This window comes from Camellia sinensis, chromosome 6, assembly GCF_055761805.1.
Source record: "Camellia sinensis isolate YWXY chromosome 6, ASM5576180v1, whole genome shotgun sequence".
Classification (NCBI taxonomy): Eukaryota; Viridiplantae; Streptophyta; class Magnoliopsida; order Ericales; family Theaceae; genus Camellia; species Camellia sinensis.
This window is the reverse complement of record NC_138966.1, coordinates 173,059,712-173,077,152: the sequence shown is the minus strand read 5'-3', so window position 1 is coordinate 173,077,152 and position 17,441 is coordinate 173,059,712. Positions and strand designations below refer to the sequence as shown.

The window sequence follows — 17,441 nt, the reverse complement described above, 5'->3', positions numbered from 1 at the left end:
TGAACTGATGGCATAGTCGTTGATATTATCATGTTGTTGCTACACTTGCTGCATCAGAAGAAAGTTTCGCAAGATGCTTAACATCACGATGTCTCTCGTCTTTTTTTTACTCTTTGATTTAAGTTTTGTAATTTGAATTATATTTTTTATAAACCGCCAATCCGCCCGAACCGCCAAGGCAAATCTGCCATTATTTGCCAACTGAACCGCCGGTTTTTTATAAGGAAAATGACAAATTCTAGTGACACTTTTATCAATCCGCCACCCGCCATACGGTTTCTATTTTTCTCTCAAACCACACCGACCCGCACCGCGCGCACCCCTAATATCACTTGATATACTCTAGTAGTTGGATACAAAAGTACCAAGCAATTAGGATCGAATTGATGTCATCTTATCTATAAATAATTTCATCACAATTGTCTTTATCACTTGATATAGCGTATTTGTAGTAATTAGATTAGATAAATTCATTACATTCTGATTTTTTTTTATTATATTAATTTATACAATAGTAGACATCATAAAAGAAATATATTCATAAAAAATTTTCACTCTTAAATTAGTCTGTAATATTTTATTATATGTTATGCAATTACTCTTAACCTCTGTTTGCTAAGTGGGTTTGCAGGTTTTTTTGGCTATTTTAGCCACAAAAAACAAAATAGGCTATTTTAGCCATAACAAACAAAACATCACATCCAACCCATAATCATTACATTCTTCTCTCACAAAAAAACTCAAAAAAGCCCTTCCTAAACCAAGCTTTTAAGCCCAGGCTAAAATAGCCAAAAAAGTCAAAAAGTCAAAAAGTCAACCCACTTCCCAAACGGAGGCTTAGATTAATTTCACAAAAAATTAATAATATTTATTTCATGATGTATAGTATTATTCTAATGAGAAATTTAGTCAAAATCCTTCCATTGGGCTCTTGTTTGGTGAAAAAGACAATCCAATTTATTTTGCTTCATAAAAAAAAACACCGACAATGCTACGTAACTCAAATTTTGTGGCTCAAAAGTGGCTCAAATAACCAAAACGACGTCGTTTTGAGTACAGAACAACATAAAAATGGCCAAAACGACGTCGTTTTGGCCATTTGAGCCACTTTTGAGCCACAAAATTTGAGCTACGAGACATTTTCCAAAAAACACATAGTTGAGTAAGGACAAAGTAAAATATATATTTTTTTTCTTGGACAATATTACCAAAGTAGCATATTACTGTGAACTAAAGTAACATGTTATTGTGAGACAAAGTAATATGTTACTGTCAAATCGAGTAACATGTTACTGTTACTGTTTACATGAATTTCGATGATAATTTTTTTTTATATAAAGAATTTCATAGTCAATATAGATCTTAATAAATTTTGATGAGAGAATTTTAAAAATACTAATTTTATTAAAACCTGACATCTACATCAAAAGTTATATTATTTTAATAATAATGGTATATGTCAGACTTTTCAAAAAAAAAATTTATTCTTATTCTTAATGTATTAAAATTTTTTTGTGAACGTATTTTGACAAATCCTCCTTATTCTAATTTATAAAACATTTTAAGAGTAATATAATCGATGAACATTGTTATTTTAAGTTTCCTGATTAAAAAATATAAAAAATAAAAAAATATGTTTTTATGTGACATGTTAAATTATATCTAAATTTAAAAATCAAACTTATATATTATTCTCCTATAATTGATACAGGTGGCAAGTCAAATATATTTGTTTTGTAGCAGGAACCTTCACGCACAACGGCAATCTGACCGTCCATCCTAACGTGATGCGAGCAATCGCACCCGTTGCAGACGAAGTCGAGATGAGTCAGACACGTGTAAAGTGGACACGTGGCTATAATCGTTCAATTAAATCCAGATTATTTGAATCTTATCCGGATCTAATAAAATCCTATATATACGCCCCCCCCTCTTCTTTTCCTCTCGTCTCTCATCGCCATCGTCTTCAATTTCAAAACTTCCACTCCAATTCACAAAAAACTCTCTCTCTCTCTCTCTCTCTCTCTCTCTCTCTCTATTTTCTGTTTGATTTGATTGATTGTGGGATCATGGCTATGAGTTTGCCACAGCAGATAGGAGCTCTGTCGGGGACGCCGATAGTAGCGGATTCAGGGACCGTTTCCGGCGATCCTAAGTCGGCGACGGTGACCGCGTCGGCGGTGTGGAGGTCGCCGTCGAGGAGCCTCCGGTGCATGGCGGCGAGGGCGGGGGAGATCGATCGGATATCGCCGTCGCCGTCGCCGCCGCTGAGCCCTAGGATGGGACTAATGCGGCCGGACTTATCGGTGGCGTGCCAGGCGCTGATGGCGGCGCCGGCTGAGGAGGTGGTGGTGGTGAGGGAGTACAAGGAGGGGGGTGCGAAGGTTAAGGGGAAGGGGGTGCCGGTTTACGTGATGATGCCTCTGGATAGTGTTACGATGGGGAACGCGGTGAACAGGAGGAAGGCGATGAATGTGAGTTTGCAGGCGCTGAAGAGTGCTGGAGTGGAGGGGGTGATGATGGACGTGTGGTGGGGACTGGTGGAGAGAGAATCTCCGGGGGAGTATAATTGGGGAGGATATTTGGAGCTCATGGAGATGGCGAAGAAGCATGGCCTCAAGGTCCAGGCTGTCATGTCGTTTCATCAATGTGGCGGAAACGTCGGTGATTCTTGCACGTGAGTCTTGCTTTATTTTATTAACTCATTTTGGAACTATTTTTCTATTTGTCATTTATTTATTTATTATTTATAGTTGGTCTAAGATTGAGATCTGGTAGTGGAATGTCAAAGTAATCAACGTGTTTGGTTCATTTTTTCAACTCATTTTTTAGAAAATTTTAAACTTTCTGTTTGGTTAAGTTCAAAAACGAAAAAAAGGTTTTCAAAATCTCAATTTTCTGGATATTCTTTTTTCTTTGTTCGTCTGGTCATTTGAGAGCGGGACCACAGGAAATCACAATTTAACTCCTTTTTATTTATTTATTTATTTTTGATGTGAGTTTTTTTTAAAAAAATGATCCGGATCCCTTTCCCTATCTCCTTTGACCCCCTCTTTTTGATCGGCCAAAAATTTTTTTTTTCCTCTACTCCTTTAATCACCACCCGCCACGTGCGTGGAGTGGTGGGTGGTGATTCGAGTGGTGGGTGGTGATTCGAGGGGTCTCAATCACATCCCTTGGTTGAATGGTTGGTTGTTGTACGGTAGACCCAAAATCCTATCCTAACTCCCATTCAATTTGTTTTTGAAAAGTTGATAAAAAATTTGTTTTTTAGTTTTTTTTTTTTTTTTGATTTTTTCTGGCTTTTTTTTTGCGTGAAAAAAGAGAGGTGACTGGTTTTTTATCAGTTTGCCAAAACGTCCCTTATTGTAATTATAAATTTCATTCATGTATGTTGGGTTTATGAATTTGTTTTCATGGTATATATGAATTTTTCTACGGATTACTTGATTACGAACTTGCCCTCGAATTAATTGCGAAAAGTTTCTTTTGTGATGTTTGTTTTGCAAAGTCATTTTAAAATATTTTGTACAAAATATGTTCTCCTAATTTTCATAAGCATACAAAAAAAAATTTGTAGACATTTTTTTTTTTTGTGATGTTTGTTTTGCAAACATACTAATGAGTGAAAGTTATTTTAAAATATTTCATACAAAATATGTTCTCCTAATTTTCATAATCGTAGAAAATAAAATTTGTAGACATTTTTTTTTTATGGGCTCATGTAATTTGAATAATCGTTTAAAAAGTATTTTTGATTTTCTATAGTTAATAATTTTCATAATTTATAATAATCTTTTAAACCGTACTCATGTGGCGTTTATAATCTTGTAAGGAAATTATTTGTTTATTTATTAATTACGTATTAGACATACTTCATCTTCATAAATGTAAGTTTTTAAAATGTTGTATTATAATTGTTAAAAAATTATATACAATACAACAAAATATGAGCTTCCTCAATTTTTTGTATGGTTCCAACTTGTCTCAAGTTGAGATCAAGATTGGATCCGTCCAGTTCGGCCCATGGGGCCTATTTTTTGGGCCCGTTTTGATAATCCGAACCGTTGAATGTGTAGAACTCGTCAAGTATTACATGCCTGTACGTTGATCGGATATCAATAGCTATGACGGTGAAAAAATTAATAATTGATAAAAAACTGTTTTGTTCATGTAGCTATCGATATTCGATCAACGTGATTTTTTACAAGCATATAGTATTCGACGATTTCTACACATTAAACAATTCGGATTATGAAAAGGGGACCCGTGGTGGGCCCTCACGGGCCCAACAGTACAGTCCAGTCCGATCTTGGACTGGACCAAAGCCACTGCCTTTTTCTATTAACAAATCTTTGTAAGCATTTAAAAATTACATTTATAATTTTCTTTTAAATGTTCTTTAGCAAAATTTATTTTGTCACAAAATTTCGAAACGTTGACATGTACATGCGTATCATCATAGAAATTGGTGGCAAAAAAATGTACAAAAATTTGTAGTTGAAGTTGGGAAAGTTTGTAAGGCTGCGTTTGGGAAGTTGGGTTTGGGCTAAATTAGCCACTAAATGACAAAAGTGGCTAATTTAGCGACAAACGGACAAAAAAAAGTTGGGAGCATGGCTGCAACAATTTGGGAAGTAAATTTACCATACTACCCCACATGAAAGAGGGGTAGCGTCAGCCCACAGAAAGTAAAAAAGAAAAAAAAAAAAAATCAAATCAGGCTTTTTACCAGGAAAGACAAAGAAAGTTGAAAAAAAAAATAAAAACATTTTTTTTGTTTTTTGTTAAAATATTTTATGAAAATAAATTTAAACTATATTTGATAAAAATATTTTTAAATAATTTTTTTTTTGTTATGTATTTGGTTATGATTTAAGTGTAGAGTTGTGAAAGTAGTATGAAATTTCAAGTTATGTGTTTGGTTATGAGTTACCTCAATAATTTATGAATTGAGTTTCATTTTATGTGTTTGGTTATTATTTAAATTTCGAGTTTTGTATTTTGTTATGATTTAATGGCATGTTTGATTGGAAGGATTAAAGCATAGGATTGGGATTATTAATCTGTGGGCCCAATCATCCCATGTTTGTTTTGACATTTTAGTTTAGGATTATTAATCCAATGGATAATTAATCCAACAAATTTGTAGGATTATTAGTAATGGGGTAGGGGTAGGATAACTAATACCACACTAATTTAATAGGATTATTAATACCTCACTATTAGTGTTGTGAATCAAACATGGCCTAAGTGTAGAGTTATGATTTGGTTATTTAAAATACGCAGGGACAATATAATAAATATTTTATGTGTTTGGTTACGATTTGAGTGTAGAGTTGTTTTCAAATTGAAAATATTAACATTTTAAATTATTTAAATTTTTTGAATATTTAAATTATTTTAATTTTTACGATTTAAATTTTTTAAATATTTATTTTAAATTTATACCAACGTAAATTTTTTAGATTATTTACATTATTTAAATATTTAAAATAAAATTAAAATTAAATTTAAAATAAAATTAAAATAAAACATTAAAAATATTAATATTTTAAATTATTTAAATTGAACATTATTTAAATTATCCAATATTAACATTATTTAATAGTAACATTATTTAAATTATTTAAAATTAAAAAAAATTTTTATCCAAATTCGGTCCTCCACGGAGGGAGGACCACTTTCATTGCCACAGGTACAAGTTGAACATAAGGGGCAGTTTGGTAATTTAATAGTAAGACACATTACCAAAAAGTCAAAAAGTCAAAAAAGTCCTTCCCAAACCAGGCTTTTTAGCCCAGGCTAAAATAGCCAAAAAGGTCAAAAAGCCAACCTACTTCCCAAACGAAGGCTAAGTTGGTTACGATTTATTTTTCATGCCAATTTGTGACGAAATTATATATTTTGTGGTAAATTTTACAAAATTTTATTATAAATTCACACATTTCATGGTAGAATATGCACTCATAAATAGGTACATATTAAATTATGTACAAAATTTTATTATAAATTCACACATTTCATGGTAGAATATGCACTCATAAATAGGTACATATTAAATTATGTTTTGATACATATATGGCATGTACATATATACATAAAAACAAACATGATACAATTTTTGATGTGACAAATTTTACTTTTATTTTTATATCAAAATGTTTCCAGCCCTCTCTCTCAGCTTGTGGAGGGAAGATTCAAATTGCACTAGTGTGTTTTTTTTTGAAAACCAAACATATATCCATTTCAAAACATAATTTTCAAATCACTTTTTAAAACAATAACTCAAAAAAACGAAACCAAATATTTTTCAAATTGAACTTGTAGCTTAAGATAAAGGTACCAACTTTGAATTGAATTTGTGTTGAGTTGACCATCTTGATCTAGTGCAAAGGGTTCTGGCCTAATTCAATTGGGTGCACAATTAATGAGTTGAGGTTATGCAATAAGCTTTTTTAATAATTTTTTGATTTTTTTATTAAAATATGATGTAAAAAAAATTAGTATATTTGGAATGACTTTTTGATTTTTTACGAAAAGATGTGCAAAAAGTAGAGAGAAAAGAAATTTTTGATTTTTTAGTATAGGTTGTTGGCTTTTTAGTTTTTTAATGACTTTTTGACTTTTAAGCTAAAAAGTGATTTTACCAAACGAGGCCTAGTATTGAGGTGTGATTTGTGGAATTACAGTAGTTTCACCCTTTTTATGGTAATTTAATAATTTAACATCCTGTTATGTTATGAAGGGAAATTGAATCAATATGTGAAGTAATTTAACTCCATAGATTGCCAATATATGCTGTACATAATGATGAGAAACAAATTAAAATCCCACTAATGGGTTGGACATCATAGGATTGTATTTACTTTTTCCCTAACATTTACTATGCTTTTTATGTACAGGATCCCTCTGCCAAAGTGGGTTGTGGAAGAAATTAACAATGACCCTGACCTTGCCTACACAGATCAATGGGGAAGGAGGAATTATGAATATTTATCTCTTGGCGTTGATACTCTTCCTGCCCTCAAAGGACGTACACCTGTCCAGTGTTATGGTGACTTCATGCGTGCTTTTAGAGACAGATTTGAGCACCTTCTAGGGGACACCATTGTGGTAATCACGGGACCCCTAAAATTTTCCTTTTAGATGGTTTATTGGTTTATGCTTTCTGAGGTTTATGTTATATGTCGTTGCCCTAGCTTCTGTTAACCTGGCCATTTTAGTTTCACATCTGTGGGGATAAATGGAAGCATTGCAAATGCTAAACCAGATGTGCATAAAAACTTGAACAACCAAAAAGGCCAGTGCAGCATGTGCTGGTGTGTCATGTAAGCATGAAATCTCCTATGCAAGTTTGTTGATCTCTTTAAAATCTGTCTGATTGATTTAGGAAATCCAAGTTGGAATGGGTCCAGCTGGTGAGCTCCGTTACCCATCATATCCAGAGCAAAATGGGACATGGAAGTTTCCTGGAATTGGAGCCTTTCAGTGTTATGACAAGGTAAGCACCCTCGGTTCCTCTTTTGTTCTTTGCTTTCTTTGTTATCTTTCACTAAATTGAAGCCTACTGTGCTTATGATTCCCTTATCTTATACAAATTTTGTGCATTACTGCAGTACATGCTCACTCACTTAAAAGCGGCAGCAGAAGCTGCCGGTAAGCCAGAATGGGGAAGCACAGGCCCAACAGATGCCGGGCACTATAACAACTGGCCAGAAGACACCAACTTTTTCAGAAAGGAAGGTGGTGGTTGGAACAGCACTTACGGTGAATTCTTCCTCACCTGGTATTCTCAGATGCTTGTGGACCATGGAGAGAGAATATTATCATCAGCCAAGGCCATCTTTGAGAATGCAGGTGTCAAAATCTCAGTTAAGATTGCGGGAATTCACTGGCATTACGGGACTCGGTCTCATGCCCCTGAGCTCACAGCAGGGTATTATAACACTCGTTTCCGCAATGGGTACCTTCCCATTGCCCAAATGTTAGCACGCCACAGTGCCATATTCAACTTTACCTGTATTGAGATGCGAGATCATGAGCAGCCACAGGATGCCCAATGTGCACCCGAAAAGCTGGTTAGGCAAGTAGCGTTAGCTACTCAGAAAGCTCAAGTTCCACTTGCTGGGGAAAATGCGTTGCCACGGTACGATGAATATGCACACAAACAGATTTTACAAGCATCTTCTTTGAATCTTGATGGTGATTCAGGAGAAGAGAGAGAGATGTGTGCGTTCACGTATTTGAGAATGAACCCGGACTTGTTCCAGCCGGAGAACTGGATACGGTTTCTGGGATTTGTGAAGAAGATGAAGGAAGGAAAGGGGGATAACCGGTGTTGGGAGGAAGTGGAGCGGGAGGCAGAGCATTTTGTGCACGTGACGAGACCATTGGTACAGGAAGCTGCTGCTGCCCTCATGCACTAAAAGTTTTAGATTAGTGTATGATGTTTCTATATATGCTCATTTAGGTCAGCAGTCCATAAAAGGACGACAGACGTGTAATAATGGTCTGTGTCCATGCCCAATCTCTTTTATAAATGTATTACTTATTCTAAAACAAGGATTTGCAATTTATAATACCATAGAATTTATATTTGAACAGAATATATTCTGTCTCTTATAAGGTTGTTGGCTCTGAAATTTTTCGGGGTTCATTAGATGTGGTTAGGAACATAATGTGTTGGTTTTATATTGGAATTTTGTTGTGGTTTCGTGTTCCTGTGTAGATTTATTTTTTTTTTTTGGTTTTCTTTAGCTTCAGAACGGTTCTTATTTCCCAACCACTTCCATTAAATTCGAACAATAGTCTCTTTACCAGCTAAAAAGTCTGGAATTTTTTTGGATCCTGAATACAAACCAACAATGGGAATGATTTTGGGGGTTGGGATTTGTTTTTTCTTGTCTTTATGGCGGTTATCATCAGGAGTTCATGACTGTCAACTGTATTCACAAGTAAAAAAGTATTATCAACTGGGCATTGATGTTTTTGAGTTGTGTGTGGTTGTTTTTTTCTCAAGTTTTGCCTTCCTAGTTGCTTTACAAATGAACAATTGTGTGATTTTAATTTAATTTTACAGGAGGGTAGGATTTTTCTCTTCATGATTCATAACTCTATTCACGCGTAGGGATTGAAGACAGGAGATTTATGTGATCCTTGATATTTATTTATTTATTTATTATTTATTGGGTAAATTACAGTGACACCCTCTGAGATTTATGTTTATTACAGTTCATTCCTTCACATTTAGAAAATTACACTGAGTCTCTGTTAATTTAATTTTATGTATGATGATCATTATGGTGAGGGGAGAGCTGTTATGAAACTTCAAATCTCAGAGAATAATCTGTTATGAAACTTTAAAACTCAAAAAAAGAATATAATTTTCAAAAATTAAGAAAAAAATTATAATAAACATAAATTTCAGGAGATGCCAATATAATTTATCCTTATTTATTTCTCCAATTACGTGTGGGATGAGCCAAATAATCCACCGAGTTGCTGTAGACGATAGTGATGGTTTATCATCTCCAGAATGCTCTAGTTCAGTGAGAAAAATGTGGAATAGGAAATTTGATATTCCCTACTTTATCAGACTATAAATTGCAAATGACAACCAGTTCAAAAAAAAAAAAAAAAAAAAAAATGACAGGTCATGGTAAGTAAACGGGACTTTCATCACTGTAGGGTTGGAGAAGGGTCCGACTGTGGTGCCCAAAAGTAATATTTGTATACCAGACATAAAATTTATTTTTAGCCATTAGATTTAGGGACGGAATCTGGGTTCCATTGCTCAACTGGTTAACCGGTTATAATCGGTGGAAAATCATTTCTAAAAAGTAATGTTAGAGTCCATTAGAAGTAATGTTTTAAAGTAATCATTAATGATAGGGGGATGCACCAATAAATTTCAAATTAATAACTTATGTACTGTTTAGTCCTAAAAATTTTCTTATAGACTGAAAAGTCCCATTACAATGTTAATAACATCAGATACAATGTTAATAACATCAGAGTCATGTTACAAACATTGGATTTCAAACATCTAATGTTCATCAAATTTCAATAATGTTTGAAAATATAGGATGAAAAACATCTAATGTTCATCAGATTTCAATAAATTTTAAAATTATAGAATGAAACATCAGATCATTTACATCATTCACATCATGTTGATGTAAAAATAGGACTAAATGGAGCATAAGAAAACTTTTAGGACTAAATGGTTCAACGTTTCAAAAACTAGGACTTATGGGTAAATTTTTCTTAATGATATGGTATTTATTTTTTCAAAAAAAAAAAAAAAAAAAAATATTGTGGCAATAGATGAGACTCACTACCACATTATTACTGGTGACACTAATTAATACTCCCACTTATTTTTCTTCCCAAAAACTCTCAGATAAATATGTGTATAATGATGACGTACGGGAGCTTCTATTTACACATTCACCTTTCCTTCTTTGCACACACTTCATAAAAGTTATTTTTATTATAATTTTTTTTTCAAGTGAAATTACTATTATAGACATCAAATAAACACATTCGGAAGTTGAATGTCGAAAAAATAATAAAAATTCGGAAATCTACTTCCGAACCAAGTGTTTATTTTCGGAAAGCTACTTCCGAACCAATTACTTATTTTCAGAAATCTACTTCCGAACCAATTATTTATTAAAAAAGATGTGTAAAGAGGGAAATGAGTGCGTGTAAATAGAAGCTCCCGATTACATACTGGCGAAATGAATTTACAATTGGAGAAATTACCATTTAGCCTAATGAACTAAAAATAATTACAAAAAGTTGGAGGTGCAATTTTTTATGTGAATTCATCCCACATCCTTTGGTAATTATTTTCCCCACCTTCTACTGTTTAGTGATTTCTCCTTAGCAATTAGGGGTTGTTTGGAACATCTTAAATAAGTGTACTTTTTAACTTTTTGAACTAAAAAATTAAAAAAAAAAAGATGCACTTTGCTTGGTTCTCATTTTTTAAAAACAGTTTTCAAAAAATTCTACACTCTTATTTTTCGTATTTTTTTGTTTTTACTGAATTTTTTTAATATTTTATGCAAATTTTTTACTTTTTAGACACACCTAACATAAATACACCTAAAAAGTAAAAAAATTGTAAAAAAAATCTTTTAAAAATTCACTAAATACCAAAAATACAAAAAAAATACAAGAATTTAGTACATTTTTTGTATTTTTATGTATTTCTTAATTTTTTAAAATATTTTTTCACAATTTTTTTACTTTTTAGACACATCTAAGTAAGGTGCATCTAAAAAAATAAAAAAAATGTTTAAAATTTTAAAAATATTCACTAAAAACAAAAAAACACGAAAATCAAAAAACTCAGTTTTCAAAAAACTTAATTCAGAAAACTCAAACCAAACGCAGTGATGGTTGTTTGGAATAATTTTTTAACTTTTTACGAACAAATGTGTATTAAAAAATTATATAAATTAGTGTATAGAAGAAACTTAAGATAGAATAGACAGTACGGTGGATGTCTTAGCTAGCAACGTGTGCAGAGTAATGTATAAGAGATGGATGCTTCTTTTTCGAGCATTGAATTTGACGGTGTTGTTCGGCCTGTGAAGACAAACCACGGGTCCCGTTTTGCTAATCGGAACCGTGCAATGTGTAGAACTTGTAGAGTACTATATGCTTGTAAAAAATTATTTTGATCGAATATCGATAGCTATCTGATCGGATTAGTTTTTTGTCAACCGTTAATTATAATACCATCCATTTTTTATAGAAAACTAATTTGATCATGTAGTTAGCGATATACGATTAACGTGATTTTTTACAGGCATATAGTACTCGACGATTTCTATACATTGACGATTTAGATTATCAAAACGGGACCCGTGATGGGCCTCCGCGGGCTGAACAACACCGTCTTGTTTGCTTCTCCGCCTGTTCCCTTTGTACAAACAGTGGGCAGCTAATGTACAACTCACGTGACATGTGAGTTGTACTTTTTTTTTGTAAAATTAATTTTTATATATATATTTTTTTGATGAATAGTGATAACTTTTTAAATTTTTTAATAATTTTTTAATTTTTTGAGATATACCAAACCAGCTCTTAACTCCGTTTTGTTCTGTGCAATGAAAAGAAAAATTTAATTTTTAAATATTTTAATTTTTTATTATTTTTTTGTTTCTTAAAAGATTGAAAAAGTTTTGTGTAATTTTTTTCTTTGCGAGCTAATAGTTGGCCGGAATGTACAATTTGTTGATCCTTTAAATTTTCTTTTGAATCATAAGTTTTTAATTAGATTGAACCAGTAGAGAAATTTTCTGAAATTAAATTAATGTATTCAATCTTAATTTTTTTTAACTATTTTATACACAATAAAATACAAGTAAATAGATTTGACATAATTTGTTGATTTGACATAATTTGTTGTTTATTTGCATTTTTATAAAGCCGTTAAAATCAGGAATTGTTTCATTGCTTAGACTTGTATATTTAGATGGTGGCTGAATATCCTTCTGATCTTTTATCAAATGTAGCCTATATTCATTATTCACTACTTACTATTTAATTAAATCCTACTAACTACTCAATGAAATTTTACTTATTATTTCAAAAAAGATTTGATTTATCACTCAATTAAATCTCATTTACAACTCAACGAGACTCTATTAATTATTTCATTTGACTTGACTTACTATTTCATTAAATTCTACTAACTATTCTATTAGATTTCATTTACCACTTCATTAAGCTTTACTTACTACCTAATTAAACCTTGCTACTTGTTGATCCTTTAAATTTTCCTTCATTAGACTTAACTTACTAATCAATTAAACCACATTTACTACTTAATGAGTCTTCACTTACTATTTTATTAGACTTAGCATACTAATCAATCTCAATAGACTCCACTTACTACTCAATTAACTTTCATTTAATATTTCATTATACTTCACTTACTACTCAATTTTGGTTTCACTTACTACTTCACTAGATTTCACTTACTACTCAATGAGTTTCTACTTACTACTCAATTACTTACACTTCAATTACTACTCAATGAGCTTCCATTTACTATTTCACTAGACTCCACTTACTGCAAAATGAGTTTCCACTTACTACTCAATCAAATTTCACTTGCTATTTCATTACACTTCACTTACTACTCAATTTTAGTTTCACTTATTATTCAATGAGCTTCCATTTATTACTTCACTAGAGGCCCTATCATGAAATGGTTTTGCTCCTTTAACAAACTCAATCACTTCATATTTGCAAATATTTGGATTGTATTTGATATTAAAGGATGCATGACAACTCTAGTTAATCATTTCGATTCTCTTTTACAATCTTCTACCTTAAGGTATTTAGATTGTTGATGCCCTTCTTTTGAGCAAACCCATCTCCTCGATATAGCTATATTACTCTTGTCCTTGTACAACTAATCTCTTCGAATACTAAAACTTTTCACCTTTGCATATATATTGTAGAAACTTTTTTCATTTTCTATCGAATCTAATGTCATTTCAAATATATCTTTTTGCAGTTAGTTGATCCATACAGTTAACATCTCTTTCGGTTGGGAGATCATCAGAATTAACAATATTCCTCTTGTTTGCCAAGTTGTACTCACCAGTGTCAATATCATCATCATCATTATCACACTACAACATATAATACTTTTAATAACATAATTTTATAGCATTTTTATTAAAATGTTATTAATTATGGAGCATTTATAGCATTTTGTGATTAAATGACTTGAGGCGCTAACATTTGATATTTATAGCATTGAATTCTAATTTTTAATAACCTTTTATGAATGCTGTGAAAAATTACACAAATTAAGGATTAATGGCAATTAAAAAATGTTATTGTTGAGATAATATATACAAAAAAAAAAGAAAAACATTATTGAACCCATTAAAAAAAAAAAGACATTATATTGGAAAACCTTAAAAGTTTGGCACGGGATTAAAGATAGAAACCCACTACAAGTCAGGTTCCTAATTTCTCTCATTATGGACTGAGCAATCACAGTGCTAGGGTTTTGATACAAATTAAAGGTAATTCTCTCTCTATCTATCTCACTCGATTTATATACAGATATATACATCTATATACTTATTAGTTTTGTTTTGATAGGAAGTCTTTAAAAATCATCAACCAATGTCAAGTGAAATAGAGAGAAGAAACAATTCCAGAATCAGATTATGAGTATTTTTTTTTTCCTTTGATTTTCTAAGTGCGAATTGATGTGTGGATGTTGATTTTTGGATATTCTTTATGAGATGTATTGAATTTGCACATGCATGTATACATGAAGAAGACCTGGTTGGGTTCCACAAAACCCTTTTCTTTGATTGGATATAGAATTGAAAAATAAGATCGAGTGTGCTTATACTATAATTTTTGTTCTTGATCAATATTTAATTTTTGGATTTTTTTTTTGTTATTTGTTATTGAAGTATTTCTTAATTGTTTATTGCTCCTATATGTTCCCAACAAAACTGTTATATGCTTTTACAACATTTTATTCATTGAAATTGACCCTCACTGTTTGGTGCTCCTATGTTTTTTTGTTTTAGATTGAAACCAAACAAAAAATACCATGAATGATCTAGTTATATATATATATATATATATATATATATGGTCCAACTACTATACACACCTCCATGTCAAAAAAAGTAACCAGTTTTTTTTTGATGTTTTTACGAATTTTTGTGATGTAGTTATGAATTTTTGTGGTGTATACAAAGCAATACTAGTTAAAAATTATTGTAGTGATATTGTGAACCAATTATGTTATGAGTACTAAAAAGTTACAAATTTTTTAAGTGAGTAAATTCACGATTTTTTATGATTATATTAAAAATCATTATGGTAAAGTTACAAAAAGGGATACCCTATTTTTTTAAAGCATGTGTTTAAAATAATTTGATATATATATATATACTCTATTAATGGGGTAGTTAATTATAGAAATATACATTAGCTTAATTAGTCATTTTACTAAGACTAAAGAATCTGTGAACTACAAGACCACAAAGGAAAAAATAATTACTACAGAACATCTTATCATTCTTGTTAACTTCGTTGATAAAAGTGACACATTTGTTTGCCTATGATGAATGCAACTCATAAATCATATTAGTGCTTAGAGAATTGAAAACCTATAAACAGAAGAAACACTCTGACTTTGTTCATAAATCACATTTGTTTTATATGAACCCTTGAATAAACAGAAGAAACATTTGTTGGTTCTACTCAAATTGATGCTTACTATCCTAAATTTTGATTTCTATGTTCTTTTTATTGGATGTAGATTTCTCATTACATGTTTGATAATATGCTTAACCAAAACATATCCTTGCTTGTTCATGGTAGGGAATTGGGTTTTTTTTTTGTCCGACTTTGTTTCAATTTTGAGAAAGTGATGCAAAAGTAGGGGCAAGGACTAAGCAGTATCTTAGCCATGATCAGGTTTTAATAAATTGGTCCGAAGTAAATTGGCATTACTTACTCAATTTTTTTATTTTATTTTTTACTCACATGCAAGCACCTTAAGCTACCATTTCAATATGCTTTCTATTTATGCTCTATTTGGTTCATTGGAATGAGATAGAATATAATATAATGATTATTCCATAATCTTCCTTACAGAATGATCATTCCATTACATTGGTATATGATGTTTTATTTACAATGTATTTGTCATTGTTTTTGTTAGTCAACCAAATATGAGAATAAATATTTTGATGTAATGATCATTTCATTCTATTTCATCTAGTGAACCAAACACTATCTTAGGTGACCTTTCTAACTCTTGTCATTTAGACTAAATTTAAATTAGTGATCAAATTTTATAATGGTAGATGTTGATAATGTGCTATAGCAATCCATGGTTATTAAGGCAGGGTTGAATACCTTGAGTTTTTGGATTGTTTAATTATCTATACTTATTTGCTAAATGCTTTCGCTGATTGGGGGGTTGATTATTATTTTGCAGTTGGTGTCTTAAAAAAGAAAGGTACCAAACTATACGAAGCAAGCTTGAAGGATGAGAAGCCTCTAGTTGAAGAATTGGAGTATTTGAATGAGTTTTGTTTTGACATATACATTTTCACATTTGGAATTTAAGCCATCCTTTTTTGATATGGAGATAATCTTTTGGTATTGTATTAAGACAATGCAATTACTTTGGTACTTGAATGAAGGTTATGTTGATGGATTCTTCTATGCTACAATGATATGATTATTTATGAAATAAAATGTTTTATTTTTATTTGGAATATGTTACAATATTAGCAATTAAAAAACCTACCATGGAAAATGTATTTATAGCATACAAAAAAATGCTATAAAACGTGTACACACTATATTGTAACATTCATTGATAACTTCGTCGGATTGTTATAGAAGATATATTATAGCATGCACAAACTGTAATAGTTATATTTTTTTAAAGAATATTCAACAATTTTGTAGCATTTTAGGAATGTTATAATATATTTTTTATAGCACTCATCCATAGCATTCTATAAATGCTATACAAAGTGATAGACTTTCAATAACATGGGCTAACATAGCATGCCAACAAATGCTATCTTTTACTTAAGATAGCATTCATTGCACGTTATAAAAAGTAATATTTGTTGTAGTGTCATCATCATCATTATCATCATTATGCAATGAATAATACTAAATGCTCCAATTGGTATACCAATTAGTGTAGATGATGTGACATAATTTTAGAGATTTGAATATTTGTCAGTTGTATAATGAGTGGGGTCAGTAATAATGTCATAACATATGTTGGTACACTAATTGGTATACCAATTGATATATGTAGCACCACCGTTATGTAATTCATATATGGTGTTGTTATGCCCAGTATTATCTTCCATCTGTGGTAAGTATAATAAAATTAATTAGATCAAACCAAATGGTAAGTGATATTACAATTAGTTAATGAGACTCCACTTATTATTTTATTAGATTTAACTTATTATTCAATTAAATTGTACTTACTATTTAATGAACTTCCACTTACTATTTCATTAGACTTTACTTACTAGTCAATAATCTTCCACTTAATATTTTATTACACTTCACTTACTATTAAATTAAACCTTATTTTCTATTATAATCAGACTCTACTTACTACTCATTGATACGTTACTTACTAAATGGTAAACTAGTAAGTGGTAAGTTGAGTCGCAAAATGTTGTAAAAATAACTTGGTAAATCATCAACTCAATGATTGGTCAATAATAAATAGAAAAATGAATTTCAAATTACTAACACAAGAAATATGAATTTTAAACAAAATGTGAAAATGTAAAAATTTATTAGACTGAACTTAGTTCTCAGCAAGACACAATTTAATTTGATTTGATTTACTACTCAATTAAATCTCACTACAACTTAATGATTGGGCG

General features: G+C 31.2%; 1 protein-coding gene across 1 annotated transcript; it reads left to right on the top strand.

The window, feature by feature from the left end:
• Window positions 1-1,892: 1,892 nt before the first annotated feature.
• On the top strand, window positions 1,893-8,609 carry LOC114262520 (beta-amylase 1, chloroplastic). The gene is made up of 4 exons (XM_028202886.2): window positions 1,893-2,677; window positions 6,906-7,116; window positions 7,394-7,504; window positions 7,620-8,609. Exons 1-4 carry the CDS (start codon window positions 2,070-2,072, stop codon window positions 8,427-8,429), a joined length of 1,740 nt encoding a protein of 579 aa, XP_028058687.2. The 5' UTR covers window positions 1,893-2,069; the 3' UTR covers window positions 8,430-8,609.
• Window positions 8,610-17,441: the final 8,832 nt, after the last annotated feature.

Bases quoted from the DNA above. Each gene is read 5' to 3' on its own strand.
- LOC114262520 (XM_028202886.2), top strand. From the start codon at position 2,070: ATGGCTATGAGTTTGCCACAGCAGATAGGAGCTCTGTCGGGGACGCCG. The intron at 2,678-6,905 runs GTGAGTCTTGCT...TTTTATGTACAG, and splicing joins AACGTCGGTGATTCTTGCAC to GATCCCTCTGCCAAAGTGGG. The intron at 7,505-7,619 runs GTAAGCACCCTC...GCATTACTGCAG, and splicing joins CCTTTCAGTGTTATGACAAG to TACATGCTCACTCACTTAAA.